This window comes from Triturus cristatus, chromosome 10, assembly GCF_964204655.1.
Source record: "Triturus cristatus chromosome 10, aTriCri1.1, whole genome shotgun sequence".
NCBI classification, from domain to species: domain Eukaryota; kingdom Metazoa; phylum Chordata; class Amphibia; order Caudata; family Salamandridae; genus Triturus; species Triturus cristatus.
This window is the reverse complement of record NC_140593.1, coordinates 1214022872-1214043201: the sequence shown is the minus strand read 5'-3', so window position 1 is coordinate 1214043201 and position 20330 is coordinate 1214022872. Positions and strand designations below refer to the sequence as shown.

The 20330-nt window shown below is 47.2% G+C and overlaps 1 protein-coding gene across 3 annotated transcripts in view; it reads left to right on the top strand.

Moving 5' to 3' along the window:
* TAFAZZIN (tafazzin, phospholipid-lysophospholipid transacylase) overlaps nucleotides 1–20330 on the top strand; it is a 70734-nt gene that overhangs the window by 31015 nt on the left and 19389 nt on the right. For 2 of the 3 annotated variants that reach the window (XM_085629716.1, XM_085629717.1), the window contains exons 3-10: nucleotides 893–1021; nucleotides 3571–3616; nucleotides 6730–6815; nucleotides 7969–8049; nucleotides 11066–11107; nucleotides 13891–13953; nucleotides 15224–15276; nucleotides 17581–17658. In XM_085629716.1, the coding sequence (XP_085485842.1) occupies nucleotides 893–1021; nucleotides 3571–3616; nucleotides 6730–6815; nucleotides 7969–8049; nucleotides 11066–11107; nucleotides 13891–13953; nucleotides 15224–15276; nucleotides 17581–17658 (578 nt within the window). The remainder of the gene's footprint in view (nucleotides 1–892; nucleotides 1022–3570; nucleotides 3617–6729; nucleotides 6816–7968; nucleotides 8050–11065; nucleotides 11108–13890; nucleotides 13954–15223; nucleotides 15277–17580; nucleotides 17659–20330) is intronic. The other variant, XM_085629718.1, reaches the window with a different exon arrangement.

Below are 20330 nucleotides of genomic sequence, written 5' to 3'. Positions count from 1 at the left end.
TTACACCTAATAAAAGTAAAAGCTGGTAGAACTTGGCAGAACTCTGCATCATGACCCTCGTAATGAGTGGCTGATAATTTAAGATACTTGTGGTAATTCCTGTTAAATGTGGGTTTCTTGGTTTCTATCGCACCTGGTATGAAAAAAAAATCACTGCTTCAACCAACTGACTCAAAATCACGGCTTCAACCAGCTGACGTGTTTCGCTGGGACAACATATGCTCCAGAGCTTTATCAAGGCATTCAGGAGAGCCAGGAGTGTTTCGGAAAGATAAAACATCTGGAACAGGGAGATCAACAAAGTCTGGTTCTTCCATCCTAGTCCTAGCAACATTTAGTAAAATATTAAATTATGGGTGTGAGTCCCTTATGGTGCACTCCTAAACTGCCCAACCTACAATATATCCTCTAAGACAGCACCGTCTGTATTAAACAGCTGTCTGAGCTCTTCGCCTTTCTCTTGAGTTGATCATCTGGCTGTCTGTGTGTGGAGGCTCATAGGAATGTATAGCGTGCAGTAGGGTGGCTTATGTAGGGCAGGGGCTATAAGGGGTCATCCCGCTCCCTTTTGAAGTACCTTTCACTTCTGGATGATTTGTTACAATCTCTTGCCACCTATAAGAAGGCAATGATTAGGCATTTTTACCCCTCCTCCAATCTCCCTCTCACCCAGATTCCCAAGACCCCTGACTCGCAGTACCCCCTTTTTCTGTACATGCAGATACACCTGATAAAGACCTGAACTTCCATGTTATCTGGGGAAAGGTAGGTCCGTTGGGGATGTATAGGCTTTCTCCTACCCCCTTTCATTGCTGCCCCTTCTTGCCTATCCCACAGTGCTGAGTGACCCACTCCCATTTCTGCCATTCACCGCTGTACTTTCTCTTCGCAGAATACATGAACCACTTGAACGTTCACAATGAAGAGGTGCTGTACGAGCTGATCGAGAAGAGGAACCCGGGGACCCCCCTCATCACAGTCTCCAACCACCAGTCCTGCATGGACGACCCACACCTATGGGGTAAGAAGGGACATGGAGGGCTCTTCCCCACCACCTCTAGTATTTGAAAGGAGAGCTCTTCCCCACCACCTCTAGCTTTCACAGGGGAAGGGAGGGCTCTTCCCCACCACCTCTATCCTTCTAAGGGACAAGGAGCACTCCTCTCCCTCACCTCTAGTTTTATAAGGGGCGGGAGGGCTCTTCTGCACCACCTCTAGTGTTCTAAGGGAGAGGGAGGATGCTTCCCCACCACCTGCAGTCTTTAAAGAAAGAAAGGGTCTTCCCCACCATCTCTAGTTTTTGAAGGGCCAGGGAGACCTCTTCCCCACCAACACAAGTCTTCTAGGTAGAAGGAGGGACCCATCCCAATCACCTCCAGTCTTCGTAGGGGAAGTGAGGGCTCTTCCCCACCACCACTAATCTTTGAAGGGCAATGGAGGACTGTTCCCCATGACTCTAGTTTTCTTATGGCAGGGAGGGCTCGTCACCACCCCCGTAGTTTTCAGAGAGGCAGGAGGTTTCATACTGAAGGTCTGGACCAAGCAGGGACAGAGATTCATGCAACGTTTGAGGGACGGACTGTCCCAACCACTTCCAGTGTTCGAAGGGACAGGAAGATGCTGTCCATCACTGTGGTATTTCAGGCTGTGACAGCGGCAATGCACTCCATCTTTGGAAAATAAGAAGACGGGGACAGGTTCCCCACACCACCGCTGAGATATTAAGGGACTGGAGAGAAACTTCCCACCACTAGAGTGCATGGAGGATCTGTAAACTCAACCTCAGGACAGTGAAGTAGGGAAGCACTTGTATACAAAAGCCTTGGAATATGAAGGGGCAGAGTATGTAGCATCTTACCACACCCCTATGATGTAAGGGGACCACTTTTCAGCCATCATTTTCTTGAATCTACATCTTGGGATTCTCATTTTTGCACTTACATTTATTAAAAAGACAATATTTGGCCCAAGGGAAAAAAAAGAAATCAACTTGACATGGCAGGGCCAGTGTCTCAGGCCGAAGAACCCCAGTGTGTGTAAATTTGCAGCAGTACCACATAGGGGGCTTGTTTGCAGGGTATGGCTGCACCCCCACGATCTCACTCATGTGTATTCAGGCCACTGCTCCAGAACAAACAAGTAGATCGCGCACAAACCCTTGTCTTTCCCTATCTCTCATTCTGCCAAACATCTCTCCCAGCTGTGTTGCTGCACCCCTGCCTTTGCCTTTCCTTTTCAGAGCAGCACCACATTTCCTTTCTCTAACTTGAGTCGAGCAGCAGCAGAGTCAATCTGCGGTGACCCCAAAGGCCAGCCAGACTCTGTGCAGCGAGTTTTCTTCATTGAGAGTTGCTGAGCGTTTGCTCGTCTTTAGCTACAGACCTTCAACACTAAGGCCTGATTACAATAGCAGTTGGACAACCACGGACAGACCATGAGTAGTGGTCCGACCACCACATTACAATGATGGCGGTCGGACCCACAGCGATCTGAGGACCCGCCGCCTCCGCCAGGATTTGAAATCTCGATGGGGCAGCGGTTGAAGCTACTTCTGACAATGACAGCGGTGCCGAGGCCGGCACCGCCATCTGGATTTGGATATCCATTTCTGACGCCCTTTAATGGCGGGAATACTGCCATGAAAAGCTTATCGGACACTGATATTGGGGGCCACAAACAGGGCCCCCTTCCATCATAGGTCACCTCCCTGCACTGTGTGCCATGCACCACATGGTATATGGCACATGGGGCGTGGACATGTTGGAGGTGCTGCTCAGCGGTGACATTTGCTGTGGCCCTTTCCAACGGCTGTAGCATGCCACTGCATGGTTCCGACGGCTCTGCGACCGCCAGCTCTATGGTCGCATCGAAATGCGGTGGTTGCATGCTTGTTGGGCGGTCTCCTGACAATAGCAGTCGGCAGTCCAACTAACTGCCATTAAATTGAGGACCTAAATGTGTTGAGAATATTGTGTCTTGGAGTTTGAGAGAAAAGAAAATCGGCATTTTTATTTTTACCTGATCTAGTAGATTAATTGTTTTAGGCTCACTACCATCACTAAGGGAGCCTAGCAAAATATTCATCCGTTTGCCCTTCACCTCTGAGTAAGAGTGGACCACCACACGAAGAGTTCCTGTGTATGTGGCTGTGTTCCGTCCTTACACAATGGTGTCCACATGCAGTTGCAATTTATTTCTTTGCATGCTTGCATTTGTGTGTGTGCTTGCGCTTGTGTCTGCACAAGCTCTCCTGTGCCTGCGTGTGTCTGTGTCCAAATGTGGCTGAGTATGTGATCACACGCTTGACTATGCATAATTATATCAGCACGTCCTTGTTTCTCTTCCCACATACACCCGTTTATGTGTACCTCTGTTTCCCTATCAATGTCTCTGTGCAAGCACGCCTGGAGTTTGCACTGATCTTCCTTTGTGTGTGCCTGCAAAAGTGCAAGTCTGTTTTTGTGCTTGCCTGATTCTGTGTTTGTATGTCAGTCTGTCTTACTGTGCAGGATTGAGTTCCCCTCTGAGTGTCCATTTTTAAATATAACTTTGTCTTTTTTCTACTTTCAGGTATCTTGAAGCTGAAACATCTTTGGAACCTGAAGAGAATGAGATGGTAAGAGATTATCTCACTCACCGTTGTCTCTACTCTCTCCGTAGTCAGGGCTAAGAGTCTTAGCTTTCTAGTATTATTAGCCAGGCCCTCAAATTCAGCAGGTCTAGTGTCTTGACGGTTTATATTGAGGCCATTATGTCTCGCAGTTCTTCTGTCCATCTGTTTTAGGACCTTCCAGTTCTCACGGTTCCTATCTTTTCAGTTAAACCCTTGATTATCACAGTTCTAGAGTTTCTAGTAAGGCCCCCGTTTCTCACAGTTCAAGTTTCTGTAGTCAGGCCTTCGAGTTTCTGTGTTCCAGGCTTTGCTCTGTTGCATTCAAATCTCACAGTTCCAGCCCTAGAGTCTCGCAGCTCCAGTATCTATGGTCGGGTCCTTCAGTCTTGCAACTCTGATCTCTATAGCTAGGCTTTGAGTCTCACAGTTCTCCTCTCTATGATCAGGCTGCTGAGTCTCGATGTCCTAGTCTACTCTTGATAGCTGAGCCTTTGAGTCTCACAGCTTTAGTACCTGTAGCCAGGTGCTAGAGCCTTGTAGTTCTAATTCCCTAATCGGGCCCTCGAATCTCGTGATTCAAGTCAGTGTGGTGAGGACCTCACGACTCTAACTGCTATAGCTGGGCCTTCAAGTGTCATAGTTCTGGTCATTATAATCAGGCCAGCAAATCTTGTAGTTCCAGCGTCTGCAGTCCGGCCTTCGAGGTTTGAATTCTGCTCACCATGTGTAGTCAGGCTTTCACGTCTCATACTTCTAGTCCTCTTTGTAGTCTAGCCAGGAAGTCTGACCATCCCCCTCCGGTTAGCAGGGCCATCGAGCCTCGAATTTCTCAAGTCTCACAGTTCCAATCTCATTAGATGATCCACCGACTTTCACAGTTGTAGTTTCAGCAGACAGACCCTTAAGCCTTGCAGTTTAGTCTTTGTGGTCCTGCTTTAAAGTCTAGAAGGTCTAGCCGTCTAGTCAGGTCCTAGAGTCTCACAGTTCCAGCCTCTGTCTATTGTCAGGCCCTCAAGAGTCGCAGTACTAGTCTTTGACCATTCTCTGTTGAGGCTCTCAAGTCTCGCAGTTCAACTCGTCATCTGAAGTCAGAACCTCAAGTCTTTCTTTTGTAGTTTGTGTCTGTATCATGGACCTTAAGGGATGTTTTCATAGTCTCTTCAGTAGTCCAGAGACTTGCAGGTTTCTCTTAGTCTTTTTGTAGTCCGGCTTTTGAGATGCGTGCAGTTATTAACTGTAGTCGGACTCTCAAATGTTAAGTCTAGCCTTTTCTGTATTTGTGCCTTTCAGTATCTCTATGCTCTGGTCCCGGTTCTCATAATTTTAGTTTCTGTGTGCAGTCTCACCCAGTATTCGAGTTTCAAAGTTCTGTTCTCTCTAAGTAATGAGACCTATGGGTCTCCTAGTTCCAGTTATTATCTCTAGTCAAGTCCTTGTGTTCCATAGTACTAGTTTCTGTCTGAAGTAAGGCCCAGGAGGTGTGGAGGTGTAGCTAGTGTCTGTGGCGAGACATTTGATCCTTACAGTTCTAGCGTTTTTCCTCTCAGCTCTTTGGCCCCAGAGACGCACAGCTCTCTCCTTTGTCGGTAAAAAGGCCTTGCACCTTCTAGGTCCAATCCCTGCTTGATTTGCTGTCGGGCCGTTTACTGCGACCGCTCTAGTTGAGTCTCTTTAGTCCCTCATGTCCCAGCCCATAGTTGAGCCCTTGGGTTTGAAAAGATTTTAAGATTCAAGCCTTTATTCGATCTCTAGTAACTTTCCGACTGCCCCAAGTTTCTTGTCCAATCTTTACCTAATTTATAAAGTCAGGGGACTCAGGCCTCCATCTGATCTATTGTAAAGTGCTTATGTCATGGATGTCCAACACAGGTTCATGAATGCAAGCGTCATGCAATAGTTTTCAGGATATACGTTCACTACGTTATGGCAGCCCAGAATAGAGTCAAGAGACCTGGATCCAAGCCAGATTTTCTGGGTAACCATTACATTTAGTTTTATTGTATATACATTTATTTTATATGGATTTCCTGAAAATATGGCATCTGGTCTTCCACATTCTATAATGGACACTCCTGCAGTTTGTAAATTAGTCCTATTTAGATTTGTTGTGTGTGCATTCCACATAGGTAGTTTGAAAATCTGGCATGGCTCCGGCGTATCTGGGCAGTTCTGGGTTTTACTCCCTCTCTATTGAGGCAAAATCCTTAACATATTTGAGTTCTAGTCAGTTTGAAGTAGGACTCTTAAGACTTTGGAAGGGCGATATCTGAATTGGAGTTAAAACTGATATTTATCAGTAAACACAGTTTTTGTATCTTCACCTCCGAGCTACGGCTGCAGTTACTTAACCCTCCATTTTTGACACAGAACTTATTATACAGTTGCGGGGCTTCAAACCGTTGAGTTGATGGTGGTTGAAATGTCATCACCCAGGGCTTACATTATGCACTTCTCCTGGCTCTGCCCAGTGGTACATGCCTTCTGACCAGATATTTTGTGGGACTCTCACGGATGAGTGACCTGCCGCTCCTCTCCTCCCCTCTGCCTACATTGCTGGGATTTGTGAAAGACGTCCCACTGTGGGTCAGGAATTTACGGCTCTAGTCTACTATTAGCAACGAAGAGTGTGGTGATGGCTCGATGCATATGGTTGAGGAATCGATGAAGGACCTGGTACACTGTGATAATGCAACAGGCACATAAGCTACTCCTCCTATGCAGTGAACAGCCCAGGACATATGGGGCCCCCTTTGAGGGTACCCAATTTGCAAGGGTGGTTTGGTGTCTGAGGTCCCTTCCCTAAACGTGATGCAGTGTGGCTACTGTGTGTCTCACATGTGAGACTCTGCCTGGAGCCTCCTGTGGTGTGGGTCAGAGGGCTGGTTTGAGGTTGCGTATCTTTTGGTTTACTCCACTGTAGATGGTAGTTGCTGCTGATATGTTGGTGTTGGAAGAATCTCTACAGCAAATGCTGTACTTGGGTTTCAAAGGATCTCTGCATCCTTTCCTGTGCATGGGGTTCAAGAAACTCTGCCACCTGTCTTGTGCTTGGGTTTCGAAGTATCTGATCTCTAACGCTGGTCTCCTTTGTCCTTGTTTTTTCCTTTTGATCTTAGGACACCCACAGCAGCCGATATCTGCTTCACTCAGGAGCTGCATTCTAAGTTCTTCAGTCTAGGGAAGTGCGTGCCCGTCTGTAGAGGTAAGAATGTGACTGGGAGACCAGCCGATGGAGATCTTTATTGTCTTGGTAGACATACAGATGCTGGTATTGGGAGCAGAGGAGGGAACCAAAGGAGGACAGAGGGGCACAGCTGTTAAGAGGAAATTGGGAGTTTGCCTCACAGGCCAATTCTGCTGAACTGCTGGTGATAGTAGGATGGAGTCACACACATCCCACACTAAGGTCTAGTGATGCTGAAACCAAGGCAGTTACATATCCTTCCATGTCTCATCAGGGTCTGGAAGAACGGCCCGCCGCATGTCAAGCTTTCTTCTGAAACCCCTTTTGGCATGTGCAGTCTCACCCGTGCATCTGGTGCCTGACGTACGACTGTCTTTGTAGCCCTGCCAGCCACTTGTCAGGCCTCTTATTTCTTCATATGGCAGTCATCCAGTGAGGAAGTCTGTTGTAGTGAGCTACGCCAGTTAGTGCCTCACATGGTGGTATGGTAATGGAGTGCAGTTCAGGAGATGGAATGTGGGTGATGGTGTAAGGCAGGTTGTCTGTTAGAACTGGATCCATGTCTTTCTGGTTTAAAGGCCTCTTGTGTGCATGTTGGGTATCCTTGCAACATTTCACTGCCTCCCAGAGTAGCTTAATATTAAGGTCAGGTGGTTGCACAGGTCAGCTATACCATCCATTTAGATAAAAGCTCGACAGAAGAAACCAGCGATGAGGGCCAGTTCAAGTAAATTCAGTAACATGCAATTCAGATGCCACAGATGCTTAGGTGTGCCTCTATCTAGAAAGACTAGGATGCAAAGTAAAATACAGGCCTCCATGATTACCTCATCTGATAACGACACACAGGAAATCTTGACTGGATGCAAAGGCTCCCAATATGTTTACTATTGTTGTGTATAAACTTAAAGGGTGGGGTTCAGAGGCGTGTGGGCGCTGTTCTCTTCCTGATAAGTTAACTCCATGGATTGAGCAGGCACTGCAAACATTTGTGAGTAGCCTCCACGTTGCAGGCTTTAACCCTGGCAGGGCTGGCTCATTCTTCCATCTTGAAGCAGAATGCGTGCCATTTGAGATAGACACAGAACCTGCTATTTGGAGTGCAATGCCACCAGAAGTGATTGTCAGGAAGAGCAATGTGAAAGGTTATTGTGTCGTTCTTTGCCCACAGGAGATGGGGTGTATCAGAAAGGCATGGACTTCATCTTGGAGAAACTCAACCACGGGGACTGGGTGCACATTTTTCCAGAAGGTACTACATACTTTAGAAAGAGGAGTGGGATTTGGTGGATTGGGGTGTGGGCATGACTGGGAAGAGTCCACCACACAGTGAGGAGACGTGGTCTGTGGTAATTTTTCGAAGGGGTGATACAGGTCAGGGTTAAGGTGCTTTGCCACAAATGCGTGTCCGTTTCAGAACCTGAATATACTTAGGAAGCAGACCAGCACCGAGAGGCGTTGGGAGCATTGTGTGTGGGCTCGAATGGGGGGGCTGCAGGTCCTGACTGATGTGCTTTGGCTGAGTTGTGTGGGTCTGGAATGGCAGTGGTGCTGGAGGATGTACTCTGGCAGAGTTGCGTGTGATTCTCAGTCATTGCAAGGACCAAGGTTTGTCACGGTGATGCTAACATGCAAACCCAAATCAGCCATTTATCTATAGGGGTATTTATAAAGTGCAAACATACACCCCAGAGGACGTCTCTTGGCTCCGAGGTGCACGGATTAGCCAAAAGGACACTAACTTGAGGTCACTGCATGTACTCACAGTCAAAGAGCCAGCTTTAAAACATTTTCTGAATTTGTTCAAGTCACTTTCATCTTTCAGCATCTGCGGTTCTTCTCTCCAATTGAAACTTCCTGTTCCTATAACTGGTTAAATACAGAGTTGTTGGTGAGATGACTTGCTTAAAGGGAAGGAATGCTCATTGCTCACTACAGTCTTATTCTCATCGGTTCGCCCAGCAGCCAGGAGATGGCTTGCAAAAATGTGTTGGTCCTGGGTGGCTAGCCACTAAGAGCTGGACCCCTTTCTAGGTTCCCATAACTTGATGAGTGCTTGACTTGTGCGGACATATTTTTTTTTTTATACAAGCGACGCCCTGAGCGGACCTAAAGACTGATTTCTGGTTGTTGGAGCTTAGGTTAATGTCCTTTCCTTAACCCACATCAATGTGCGTGAAGACTTTCGTCATTCTTCCCAGCTTTGAGGTTGGGCTAATGGTAGCCCTTGTATCGTATCCAGGGACCTGTAACCTGGACTGCTGATTTGCCCCCACTAAAATTCAAGGGGGGTTTGGCATCCCCTAACCTAACCAGAGTGGTCAAAGGTGCAGTAGGAACCAACCCTTGGGCAAAAGACAAACTAGACAGTGACTGGACGTTCCTACAATATGTACCTGTTAAACTGTCGGTGATTATATCCAGGTTAGTGGCCGCAAACCCAGCCACAAGCATTTGGAAATTACAATGATTCGTTTTCAAGATGCAGGCCTGTTTGGCCCCCATAATCTGACCCATGACTGTGAGCCAAGGGATGCACCAGGACACCGGCGACTATTGAAAGAACTAAGCGGCGATATTAAGTAAGTGCAAAAAATGAATTTAGCCCAATGACAAGCGTAGCAAAGGAACCCTCTTTGCTACACAGACTTCAAAGCAGATGTTGTGCCACTGGTGCCCAGTTTGCCAGATTGTCTGTCACCCTTTCTGTCTCTTGTTGATATACAGCCTTGATGAAAAAAAAACAAACGCATCAATTTATCCAAAGATCTGAAGCCTGGTGGCTTTGCAGAGATTGAAAAATTGATTGTCTCTGGAGAGCTTCAAAGCCTGTACCATGGATTACCAAAGCCCCTTTATTTAACAGGTGGTTGAAGTATGTTTTACTGGTGAAATAGTTTGCAGTCATATCTTGGGTGCCATGTTAGTAAGAGACGCCAGGAGAGAGATCGCCGCTTTACTTTCTCTATTAATCTGTGTAATAGAGACCTGTTTCTTTGATAGCGACAGTTCATTTTACACTGTATCTGAGACCAACCTTCATGCAACCTCCCAGGAGTGAAGCCTTGACTACTCGACCACATTTACCACTGGATCGCTGTATAGAGAAGGGAAATACGGAGTCTTGTCTGACCATTGCGGGACTGATAACTAGAATAATGGGCCAGTAGGGAGAACGTACGGTATCCCTTTAAAAACAATCTAAGTGTTCCCTAAAGCCAAATGAACATGTAAAGAGAGGTTTTCCTTTAAGTAGTGGGGGTGCTGTGTAGAAGGATTGATGTACACTGGCAGTGCTTGCTTTTGGGGGGGTCGCAGGACAGCAGAGTGTGTTGCAGCTAAGAATCCAGGTGCACTGAAGTAGGCGGAGTGCTGCAGATCCCAATGAACATGTAAGGAGAGGCTTTCCTTGAAGTGGTGGGGGTGCTGTGTATAAGGATTGATGTACACTGGCGGTGATCGCCTTTTGGAGGGGTCGCAGGACAGCAGAGTGTGTTGCATATAACAATCCAGGTGCACTGAAATAGGCAGAGTGCTGCAGATCAAGATTAAGGTTCACTGACAACGCTTTATGGATCTTGTCCATGGATGGAACGTGGTGATCAGGAGCAAACAGCTGTAAGTTTAACTACAAATTGACCGGACACCAGCTCTCGGCACAGCCTGGACACCCTCAGACTAGAGATGAAGAAATGCAAACCAGAAAATACCAAGGCAAGTGGGCGTTCCCATTTATGCACTCAAAGTGTATGTATCAAGCAGGGCCACCCCACACACACTCGCTAAACCCTGCTGCAACTTGGGGGAGAGGTGAAAATTCACCTCTTTAACAAACACTATCTCATAGCAAAATAATTATTCACCTCCTCTCCCAGTGTCCACTTCCATTCTCCTTTTGACTATATCCTTTCCTTTCACCCTCTACAGTGCTTCTCTGCCCTTTGACTAGGGTTGCGCAATGCAAGTACCGCAAACACAAATACTTACAAACACATGAGATGCACTGGCTAAGTTCCATTTAGTTCCCAGTACTGGAGCAGTCTTGCTGTTCAGGCGCAACCTACCCCCACACACTCGAATAGCATTGGTGCTGGTAGTCAGAACTGAGGTGCTTTTACACAGATGTGTGGGTTTCACTCCTTGGACCACAAGGGGGGTTGTTGGTCAGAATGGCGCTGACTGGATGCTCAGTTGTAGGAATGGTCGCTGTATGCAACTATGTGTAATTTGCCCAACTGCTAAATATTTATTTTCTTTTTACTCTGCAGGAAAGGTGAACATGAGCCAGGAGTTCATGAGATTTAAGTGGGGTGAGTGTGAGCAGCTTGTGGGGGACCCAGAGTTGGGAGTCTCTCTGATCTGCTGAAGCATGTGTCTCACTACAAGAGAAGCAGGGGGAGATTGGGCCGGGGCAGTGGGCGGTAGTGAAGTCCCTGTAAGACCTCAAAGACCCCGCCTTCAAATCTTGAGACTTCATGGTGTAGCACCGTGTCGAAGAGGGCCTCTGATGAGTCGGTGCAGAGAGGGACTCGGGCAGGGCCAGACTGCAAATATTAACTCTGGCATCATGTTCAAATCTTCCCGCCACTGCAGCAGGCTGCTGCTAGATTAGGCCCCTTGGGTATGGATGAATAATAACAGTCCATCATGCTATGAAAGCAGCCCCCTAAGGTGCCAAGCCTAGCAGGGAAAAATGCCAAAGCTGGAGAATGGCCAGTCTGGCTCTGTGTAGCACCATAATCGGTGCCATCTCAATAGAATGGTGCCATGGTTGTATTAATGGATCTTAGCAGTCCATTCTGCTCTGAATACAACCCCTAGCCTCCATCCTAGCAGAGGTAGTCCTCTTTTAGCCTCGTAGTCCGACTCCGGACTACGAGGCTAAAAGGAACCCTTAATTGCACCGAGTGAGTAGGCCTGACTCTACTGTGGATTTTGGGCAACTTTTGTAAAAGGGGCCAACTGATTTACTTTGTAGCAGAATGTTCTAAATATATTAGTCTACAAAACTGCAGTTTTTCTGAACAAGCAGTTCTAAAAAGACATATGAAATATTCAAAGAATCTTCCACTGCACCCAAGAGGTATTCTTTCTCCACAGTGGCAAATTGCACTCTGCCCACAGACAGCCGTGGGAAGCTCCCTCCTGTCGGCTTACAGCGCCTCCAGCCATAGTGCTGGAACCCAGGCCTACTGGACATTTTACTGTGTTCCAGCAAGCCTGCTCGGCACTGGCCATCTTCACACAAGGGACCTCCTCAGGTTGTTGCTACCCATTGACTTCTTCATGGGAGACTGTGTCCTGCCTATATATTAACTGTGACCAAGGCGGTCTGTCCGGCAAAGATGTGATGTGGGAGAACCTATGTCATGCCTAAATGTTAACACTGCGGAGGGGTGCAATCTGGCAAAGTCCTGTGAAGAGAGACCCTAGATCCTGCCCAAATGTTAGCAGTGACGGAGGTGTGCAATCCGGCAAAGTCCTGTGAGTAGAGACCCTAGATCCTGCCCAAATGTTAGCAGTGACGGAGGTGTGCAATCCGGCAAAGTCCTGTAAGTAGAGACCCTGCATCCCTCCTAAATGTTAGCAGTAACGGAGGGGTGCAATCCGGCAAAGTCCTGTAAGTAGAGACCCTACATCCTGCCCAAATGTTAGCCGTGACAGAGGTGTGCAATACAGCAAAGTCCTGTGAGGAGGGACCCTCCGCCCTTCCAAAATGTTAGCAGTGACGGAGATGTGCAATCCGGCAAAGTCCTGTGAGGAGGGACCCTCCGCCTTTCCAAAATGTTAGCAGTGATGGAGATGTGCAATCCGGCAAAGTCCTGTGAGGAGGGACCCTCCGCCCTCCCAAAATGTTAGCAGTGACGGAGGTGTGCAATCCGGCAAGGTCCTGTGAAGAGAGACCCTCCGCCCTTCCAAAATCTTAGCAGTGACGGAGATGTGCAATCCGGCAAAGTCCTGTGAGGAGGGACCCTCCGCCCTTCCAAAATGTTAGCAGTGATGGGGGTGTGCAATCCGGCAACGTCCTGTGAAGAGAGACCCTCCATCCTTCCTAAATGTTAGCAGTGACGGAGGTGTGCAATACAGCAAAGTCCTGTGAAGAGACCCTCCATCCTTCCTAATGGTTAGCAGTGACGGAGGTGTTGAATCTGGCAAAGTCCTTTGAAGTACGACCCTGCATCCCACCTCAGTGTTAGCAGTGATGGGGGTGTGCAATCCGGCAAAGTCCTGTGAAGAGAGACCCTGCATCCTTCCCAAATGTTAACAGTGGCAGAGTTGTTCAGTCCGGACAAGAAGTGCTAAGGGGGTCCCTGGGTCCTTGCCTAAATGTTCACAGTGACAGAGGTTAGCTATCCAGCAAAGATGTGTAGTGAAGGGGCTGGGCAGGCTGTGTCCTGTGTCAATGTTAACAGAGACCAAGGCAATCCATCCAGCTAAGGTATGTATCAATGGGACCCTTTGTCTACCTACTTGTTAACTGTGTAGGGGAAGGCCATCGGTCAAGAGATGTATTGAAGGACACCCTATGCCCTGCCTCATTTTAGGATGCAGGGTTCTGAATTAGCACATGGGGACAACTAGGTACCTTAGCAATGGAGGTCAAAAACCCTCTGTTTGGCTTGGGTCTCCACCGACGAAGACACTCTAATATTGCTTGAGTAATTTACAAGTAAGTGAGGGCAGTGACTACATGATTTACTTGTGAATACATCATATGTGAGCCATAACGCACACCTCACTCAGACATCATATCAAATGTAATATTACGTAGTCTATTGCTTTTGTAAATTTGCATGCATTGCCCATACATTGGGAATGCGGGTTTGAGAGTTTTCTTGCTTATTTGTAGACTTTGTAAGAAGTCGGTACCCCGAAAATGGCACAAGGGCTGAGTTATTCACATGGTGAGCCCCGGCCTGATGTATGACTGACTCTTTTCCATACCACTGTCTCAGGGTTGGCCACAAAGTCTCTAGTTTCCTTATGGGTGATACCATTCTGCTCACCTTAATACATCCACTAATCCCTGTACCATTTCAGCATCTGCTCATGCCTCAGTCTGAACTCTAGCTGTCTCTCTTCCTCCTATAAGGTATCGGCCGATTGATATCCGAATGCACGCTTCACCCCATCATTCTGCCTCTGTGGCATGTAGGTAAGAACTTCATGAGTTTGTTAAGTAGGAACATATGGGCTATGTAAAGATAATGGTTGACATAGAAAACAAAGTATAAAACAATGACCCACAAAGGGTAGCCTGGAGGGACATCTGTTTTGAAGATGATGAGCAAGAAGGGTCTCTGGGTGTTGTAATAGAGATTGCAATGGTCTGATCAGAGGGCCTCAGTGGTTATTTTTCACCATTGATTTCTATGATTATCCCTGTGTATATGTTTCTTTTATTTTGTTTACTTCACTGACTTTTTGCTCCAGTTTCTGAAAAACCCTGTGGTTTCTGAAATGCTGCTTCCTTTGCTTCATTTACATAAAAAACCTCAATGCCCAGTTTACCAAGACAACTGCACTAACGAGTGAAATGTTACCATGGTTGGCAGGAGCCAGGGATTCCTCATTATTTCCTTCCACCCTCAGGAACTTTAGGTGTTGTTTATTCAGCGCAATAGGTCCTTGTTCTATACCAAATGTAGTGGTAATTCATGTGTATGCCCATCCCCAACTCATTTGTTACTCTGCCTTAACTCACTCTCAGTTGCTTGAAGTGAAGCCCCCTCAGTCCAGCTGTGTTTTGGCTCGATTCTGACACATTTGTGAGTGGCACATTGATGGGGCCGGCTGAGAATGTGATCTGTAATAGGAGTGTGGGCTTTAAAGTGTATGCCTTGGTCATCAGCCTGCAGCTCCGCTCTGTGCACACTATGTGCAAGGATCTGGCAACATACAAGATCTTCCCTCTGAAAGAGACCAAGGGCTCGCTAATCCGGTGGTCCCTTGCAGTCTTTCAAATGACTGTAAAAATACCCCAGACCTGAGCCCCAGTGACTTGGTTCCATGCAGTGAACTGAGCATTTAATCCTCATCATCCTTTCGTGCAAAGAAGCCTTGGCTAGGTGTTGTGCCTTTAAAGTTTAGAGCACATCCGCTGTGCGCTAACCTGGGTAGATCAGCGCTACATCCATGATGGTTCCACTGAGGGGAGAGCATGGTGCTGTTGGGGAGAGTACCCAAGGGGCATAGAAAATACTAGTGACAGCTTGAAGAGAAAAAAATGAGACCCCTCATTCAAATATCATATTGTGTCTCTAAATTCTTCTAAGCTCCAAACCTTTTAAATTGAAAGGACGGTCTTTGGAGACACTTAATTGGGGAATGTTGATTATGCGGGAAGGGAGGCCAAGCGCGTCAGAGGCAGCGTCTGTATCCTTGGTTCACTAATGCTTTATCCTCTCATTTGATTCCACTGACAGGAATGAGTGATGTCCTTCCCAACAATCCTCCCTATGTGCCTCGCTATGGGCAGGTGAGTTGCTTTTTCCTTTGTATTCCCTTGTTTTTCTCCTTTTCCCCCATCTTGCTGTGAAGAGGTTAGTCGTCCCTCTCTTTCAACGCTCCAGTTGTTTCACTAGCTCGCTGTCAGCAAAAACACTTTTCCTTCCTTTACGCTTTCAGTTTTGCTTCCTTTTGGATCTTCACTTCGCTGCTCCCTATGGTGTAGGAGCATCAGTCTTTTCTCCCTTTCCATTCTTAATTTAAACTCCCAACTTGATATGGGTGATAAATCTTTCTTCCATTTCTTTCTTCACTTTGTCCACAAGGGGCCTGTCTGCCATTCCTCCTCATCCAGCCTCTCTTTTCCTACAACTCACAATGGGCTGATGAATATTCCGTTTCTATTTTATGTTTTTTACTCTACCTTGCAATAGGCAAGAGGTGACCCCATCCCTGCGACCCCACCTTCCATCATCACTGTTTTGCTCCAGTACACTTTTGTCAAGAATCATATCTTGCGTTACTTGTAGCGCTCACACTTCACCTTTTATTTCCTATGCTCTATAAGGGGAAGTATGTGTCCTGCCTTCCATCCTTGCTTTGTTCCTTCATTTCATTGGGAGTCTGGACAAAGGGGGTTGGCCTCTTCTCCTGGGAGAGAGACCAGATTTGCATACCAAAGGCGGTAGGCCCTTTGAAGCGCCCCTTCCTTGGTATGCTAATATGCAGGTCATCCTGTGAGAGGTTTACCTACCCCGCCGGCTTGTTTTATGGCCCTCAGAAAGCAAATGCCATCACCCTTGTTGGTCAGAAACTCGTTTCTGGTGGCAGGCTGGCGAAAACCAGTCAGTCAGCACAGCAGTGGCTGGTAGGGTTTAAGGGGACACCTCTACGGTGCCCTCTGTGTGCATGTATTACTAAACCCGTCACTGGCATCAGTGTGGGTTTATTAATACAAGACAAACATCCCTATTTTCAGTAAAGCCATCCTGCAGCTTGGGAACTTGTTTTCACCAGTGTCCAACACGTGCTTTAAAATGGCTTCTCTGATCACTTGTACTAGTAGTAATGTAAATGACAAGCACTGGGGCATATCCGCTCATGCAGTTACATCCTCACATGAAGTTCAGTTCACCCTGCCTTAGGGCAGTAAGACCTATCGCAGAGGTGACGTACCTATACCACATGCAGTGTCAGCGGGCATGGCACACAGGCCGTGTACCATGTTGTGTTTTCACTTTTGTCTGCACCTAGACACGCAGCCTACAATGGCAGTTTGCATGAGCTTGGTGAGGGGGTAAAGGGACTTTCAGAGGGTACGAAGGGTATTGCCAATCAGGGGAAACAATTGTACAGTTTTGGGAAAGAGCTCTGGCACTGTGGTTCTGGTTTGCAGGGACCCAGTGCACGTCCAGCAAAATCACATCAAACACCCAGCAAGAAGTGTGGGGGGACGATCATGTCAAGAAGGGCAACTTTCCTACATACTTGTCACTAAAAAATGCTACAATCTGTGCCCTTACTCTGACTTCTTTGTTAAATCTCACATACAGGCCGTTTTTATCTGCCGTTCCATCTTGAAATGATAAATTAAAAGTAAAAAATAAATGGTAAAAAATAAATGATAATGTAGTATCATGATGCATATGTGTGCATGCATGCACGCACACATAGAAGTACTAACACTGGACCATGTAATGCACTTTGGTGCACTTTGTATTACATTTTTTTTAATGCACTGCTCGAAGATGAGCCTCCTAAAACAATAATCTACAGTAAAAAAGAAATGTTAATAAAATTGCTTTTGCTCTATTACACAAATATGCGCGTGCATGCTGACATAATTACATTGTTTTTCCCCCATTGCTATTTGTCATCAGCAACACAATCTTTCTTTTTTGCAAATTATATTTTGCATTGACAGAGCCAGAAGGTTGGAAAAGTCTTTCAAAGGAGCAAACTTTTGGCTTTGCTAATACTTGTTTTACGAGAGCAGCCAGAAAATATATTTATACAATTCTCGTCCTGTTGCACAACTCTGACTTGACTGCAGGAGTGACGTTTTGTGCACAAGTTATGTTTTGGTTCAACACTTTTACTTATTGTTTCTTATGCACACATTTTGTTTTGAAGCTGAATTCCTTTCCTAATAAGTGTTGTCTTGTTGCACAAGCCCATTTCCATGTGTATGTATTTTATTTCTGTGTGTTGTTTGTTCTGTATTGTGCTTCTTTTTCCTGTGTCTCTGTTGTTCTCAGTGCTCCTTCGGTGCAGTGGGGACTAGTTCCTTCTGTATTATCACCCCCTCCTTATTCAATGTTTCTTTTCTTGCCAGCGGATCACAGTGCTCATCGGGAAGCCCTTCAGTGCCATGACGTTGGTGGAGCGCCTGCGGTCCGAGAATAAGTCAGCAGTGAGTACCCAGGCCTCATCTTGGCATTGCTTCTTTCTCTCCCCACCTGTCATCGCATACATAGAGAGGAGGGGAAGGGGATCCGATACATCATCTAAGGACACACTGTTTTGGTGTCATCTCACCCCCACCTGAGTGCAATGTTGATCTCTTCTTGGTCCAGCCTTTCCATAATTGTCTTACGCTGTGGTGTACAGAGTGACAACGATAAAGCAAATAAAAACACATCTAATGTTCAAAATTCTTCAAATAAAATCACAAAATGGGCATAAGAAACTCTCCCGCAAACCAGCAGGAAATTGTTACCAATCTCCCGAAAACAGCAACAAGACATGTGCTAATGCTCAGTTATGACATAAGTGTCCTGGGCTGTGGGAGGGTTGTTCTTCTAAGCATGTTGTGGTCTTTAACAAGCCTGAGGGGCTTACCTGGAGTGACCGGTGTGATACTTCACGTGATTGCGTGTTTTAATCCTGTTTATGCTTTTATTGTGTTCGCTTTTTTAAAAAAAACTACAGTTTGCTGCTATTTGGCCAGCTGTGTTTCTGCTCGCTGCTCCCACCCACATACCCGAACTATGAAAATTATCGGAGACTTCTTGCACAATTCCCCTATCTCATCGCTGTGGTGACTTCTGCGGGGGTTGGAGGGCTGATCTATTCCTCGAGGCGCCATCTTGCCGGTTAGCGCTGGTTAGCGCTCTAGCTTTCCGGCACCAGGGCGCATTTAATGCACGCTGAATGGACGCGCAGCGGGCGCGCCTAAGGCAAGCCCGTCTGCGCCAGTCAGCGACCCGAAACCGACCGGCGCCGGACATTAAACTCTGCTGCCTCAGGATTCTACAGTACATTTTACCTATTCTAGTGCTCTTCTTAGAGGCCTGGATGTGGCGGCCTGTCGCCGATCTCACACTCTGGATGTGGCAGTGATGTCTTTAGGGGCCTGTAGTGTCTGTGGTTTTGAGTTGGTCGGGGGGGGGGAAGGGGGCATGCCCTTTTATCCAACAAGGACTGTAGTCCTAATGAGTGGGCTAAACCAGTGCAGCTCTCGGCAGCGCTGATAAATGTCCGCTCACTTAAGAAACATCATGTGGATGTCTTTGGGCTGCTGGAGGACGGCTCACTAGATATGCTGTTCCTTACAGAGACCTGGCTCGACTCTGACCCCATAGTTGCACTGGCTACTCCTGTGGGTTATAGGATTCTGAGAGTCGATCGCCAGGGGGCGAGGCGTGGTGGTGTTGCTGTTATATACAAAGATCTCTGGGATCTTTGTTTGGGAGACTCCACGGCTTGGGTCGGCCGCGAGGTGCTTGATTTTAGTGCCCGTTTGTCAGCATACTCTTGGTGTCTCCTTCATCTACCGGCCCCATGGACCAGCTGGTCCTTTTCTTCAGTCTTGGGGAGATGTGATTACTTCTAGGGCTGTCAGGTTCTCCCACTATTTGGTGTTGGGCGATCTGAACTTTCATATGGATCTACCAGAGGATAGGAAGGTGATTGACCTGCTGGACACTCTTCATACTGCTCAACTTAGCCAGCACGTCAGCCTTCCCACTCATCGGGCCGGACATATTCTGGACCCCATCTGTTCTAACTTTCCTATTCTTGTAAGGGATCCCCTCCCAGTGACTTGGTCAGACCATTTTATATCCTATTTTTCTTGGACTGTCTCCAAGGCTGAGACCCGGGTGCATTTTTACCAGAAGCCTGCTTTTGGGAAATTGGATCCTTTGGAACTTGTACAAGTCTTGGATACCGCCAGGCCTGTTCTGTCTGGGGGTCTGGAGGAGTGCCTGTCAGGGTTTATGGGCTGGGTCTCCAGAGCAGTGAATTTGATTGCCTCTCTACGACCTATTAGACCGGCCAGAGCTACACCCTCCAAACCATGGTTTACACCTGCTCTTAAAGCGGTTAAACATGAGTGTAAAATTTTGGAGCGGGCGTGGCGCCGGAGTGGCTACTGCCGTGTAGTTAAAACAAAACTTAGAGCAATGCAAAGAACCTATTATGTCGCCATTTCTACGGCGAAAGGTCATTTTTTTGCGGCTCGCATTGACGCTGCCAAGAACAACTCTAAAGAAATTTTTGTTTGCCATTGTGCAGAGTTTCACCTCCCCGCTGGCTCAAGCTAGTGTTACTCCCTCCTCTTTTGATTGGTGTAACACTCTGTCAGGGTTCTTTAGAGATAAAATCAAGGCCATTCTGGCCTCGTTCTCTTCAGGCAAGGGCGATCATGGAGGCCCGCTGGTTTCCCAAGCCGTGCCCCCCCTCTGGCACGCTGTTTGCCTTTAAACCACTTCACCTGCTGGAAACTCCTAAAATTCTTAGCGGTCTGAAATCTGGTTCTCCGGCTGATGCCTGCCGGGCCAGGCTTCTGGCCGCTGTAGCTGAGAGTATCCACCTTGAAGTCAATTTGATTATTAATCTGTCTCTACAGTCAATGGCTGTTCCTCAGGGCTGGAAGCAGGCGAAGATTCTTCCCCACCTTAAAAAGCCCTCTTTGGATCCACTTAACCCAGGCAATTATCGGCCCATCTCTCTTTTGCCAGCTATAGCCAAAGTCTGTGAGAAGGTGGTTCATAAGCAATTGACAGAATTTGTGGAGACCGAGGCTCTTCTGCACTCAGCAAAATCAGGGTTTCGTGCTGCCCACAGCACTGAGACGGTCTT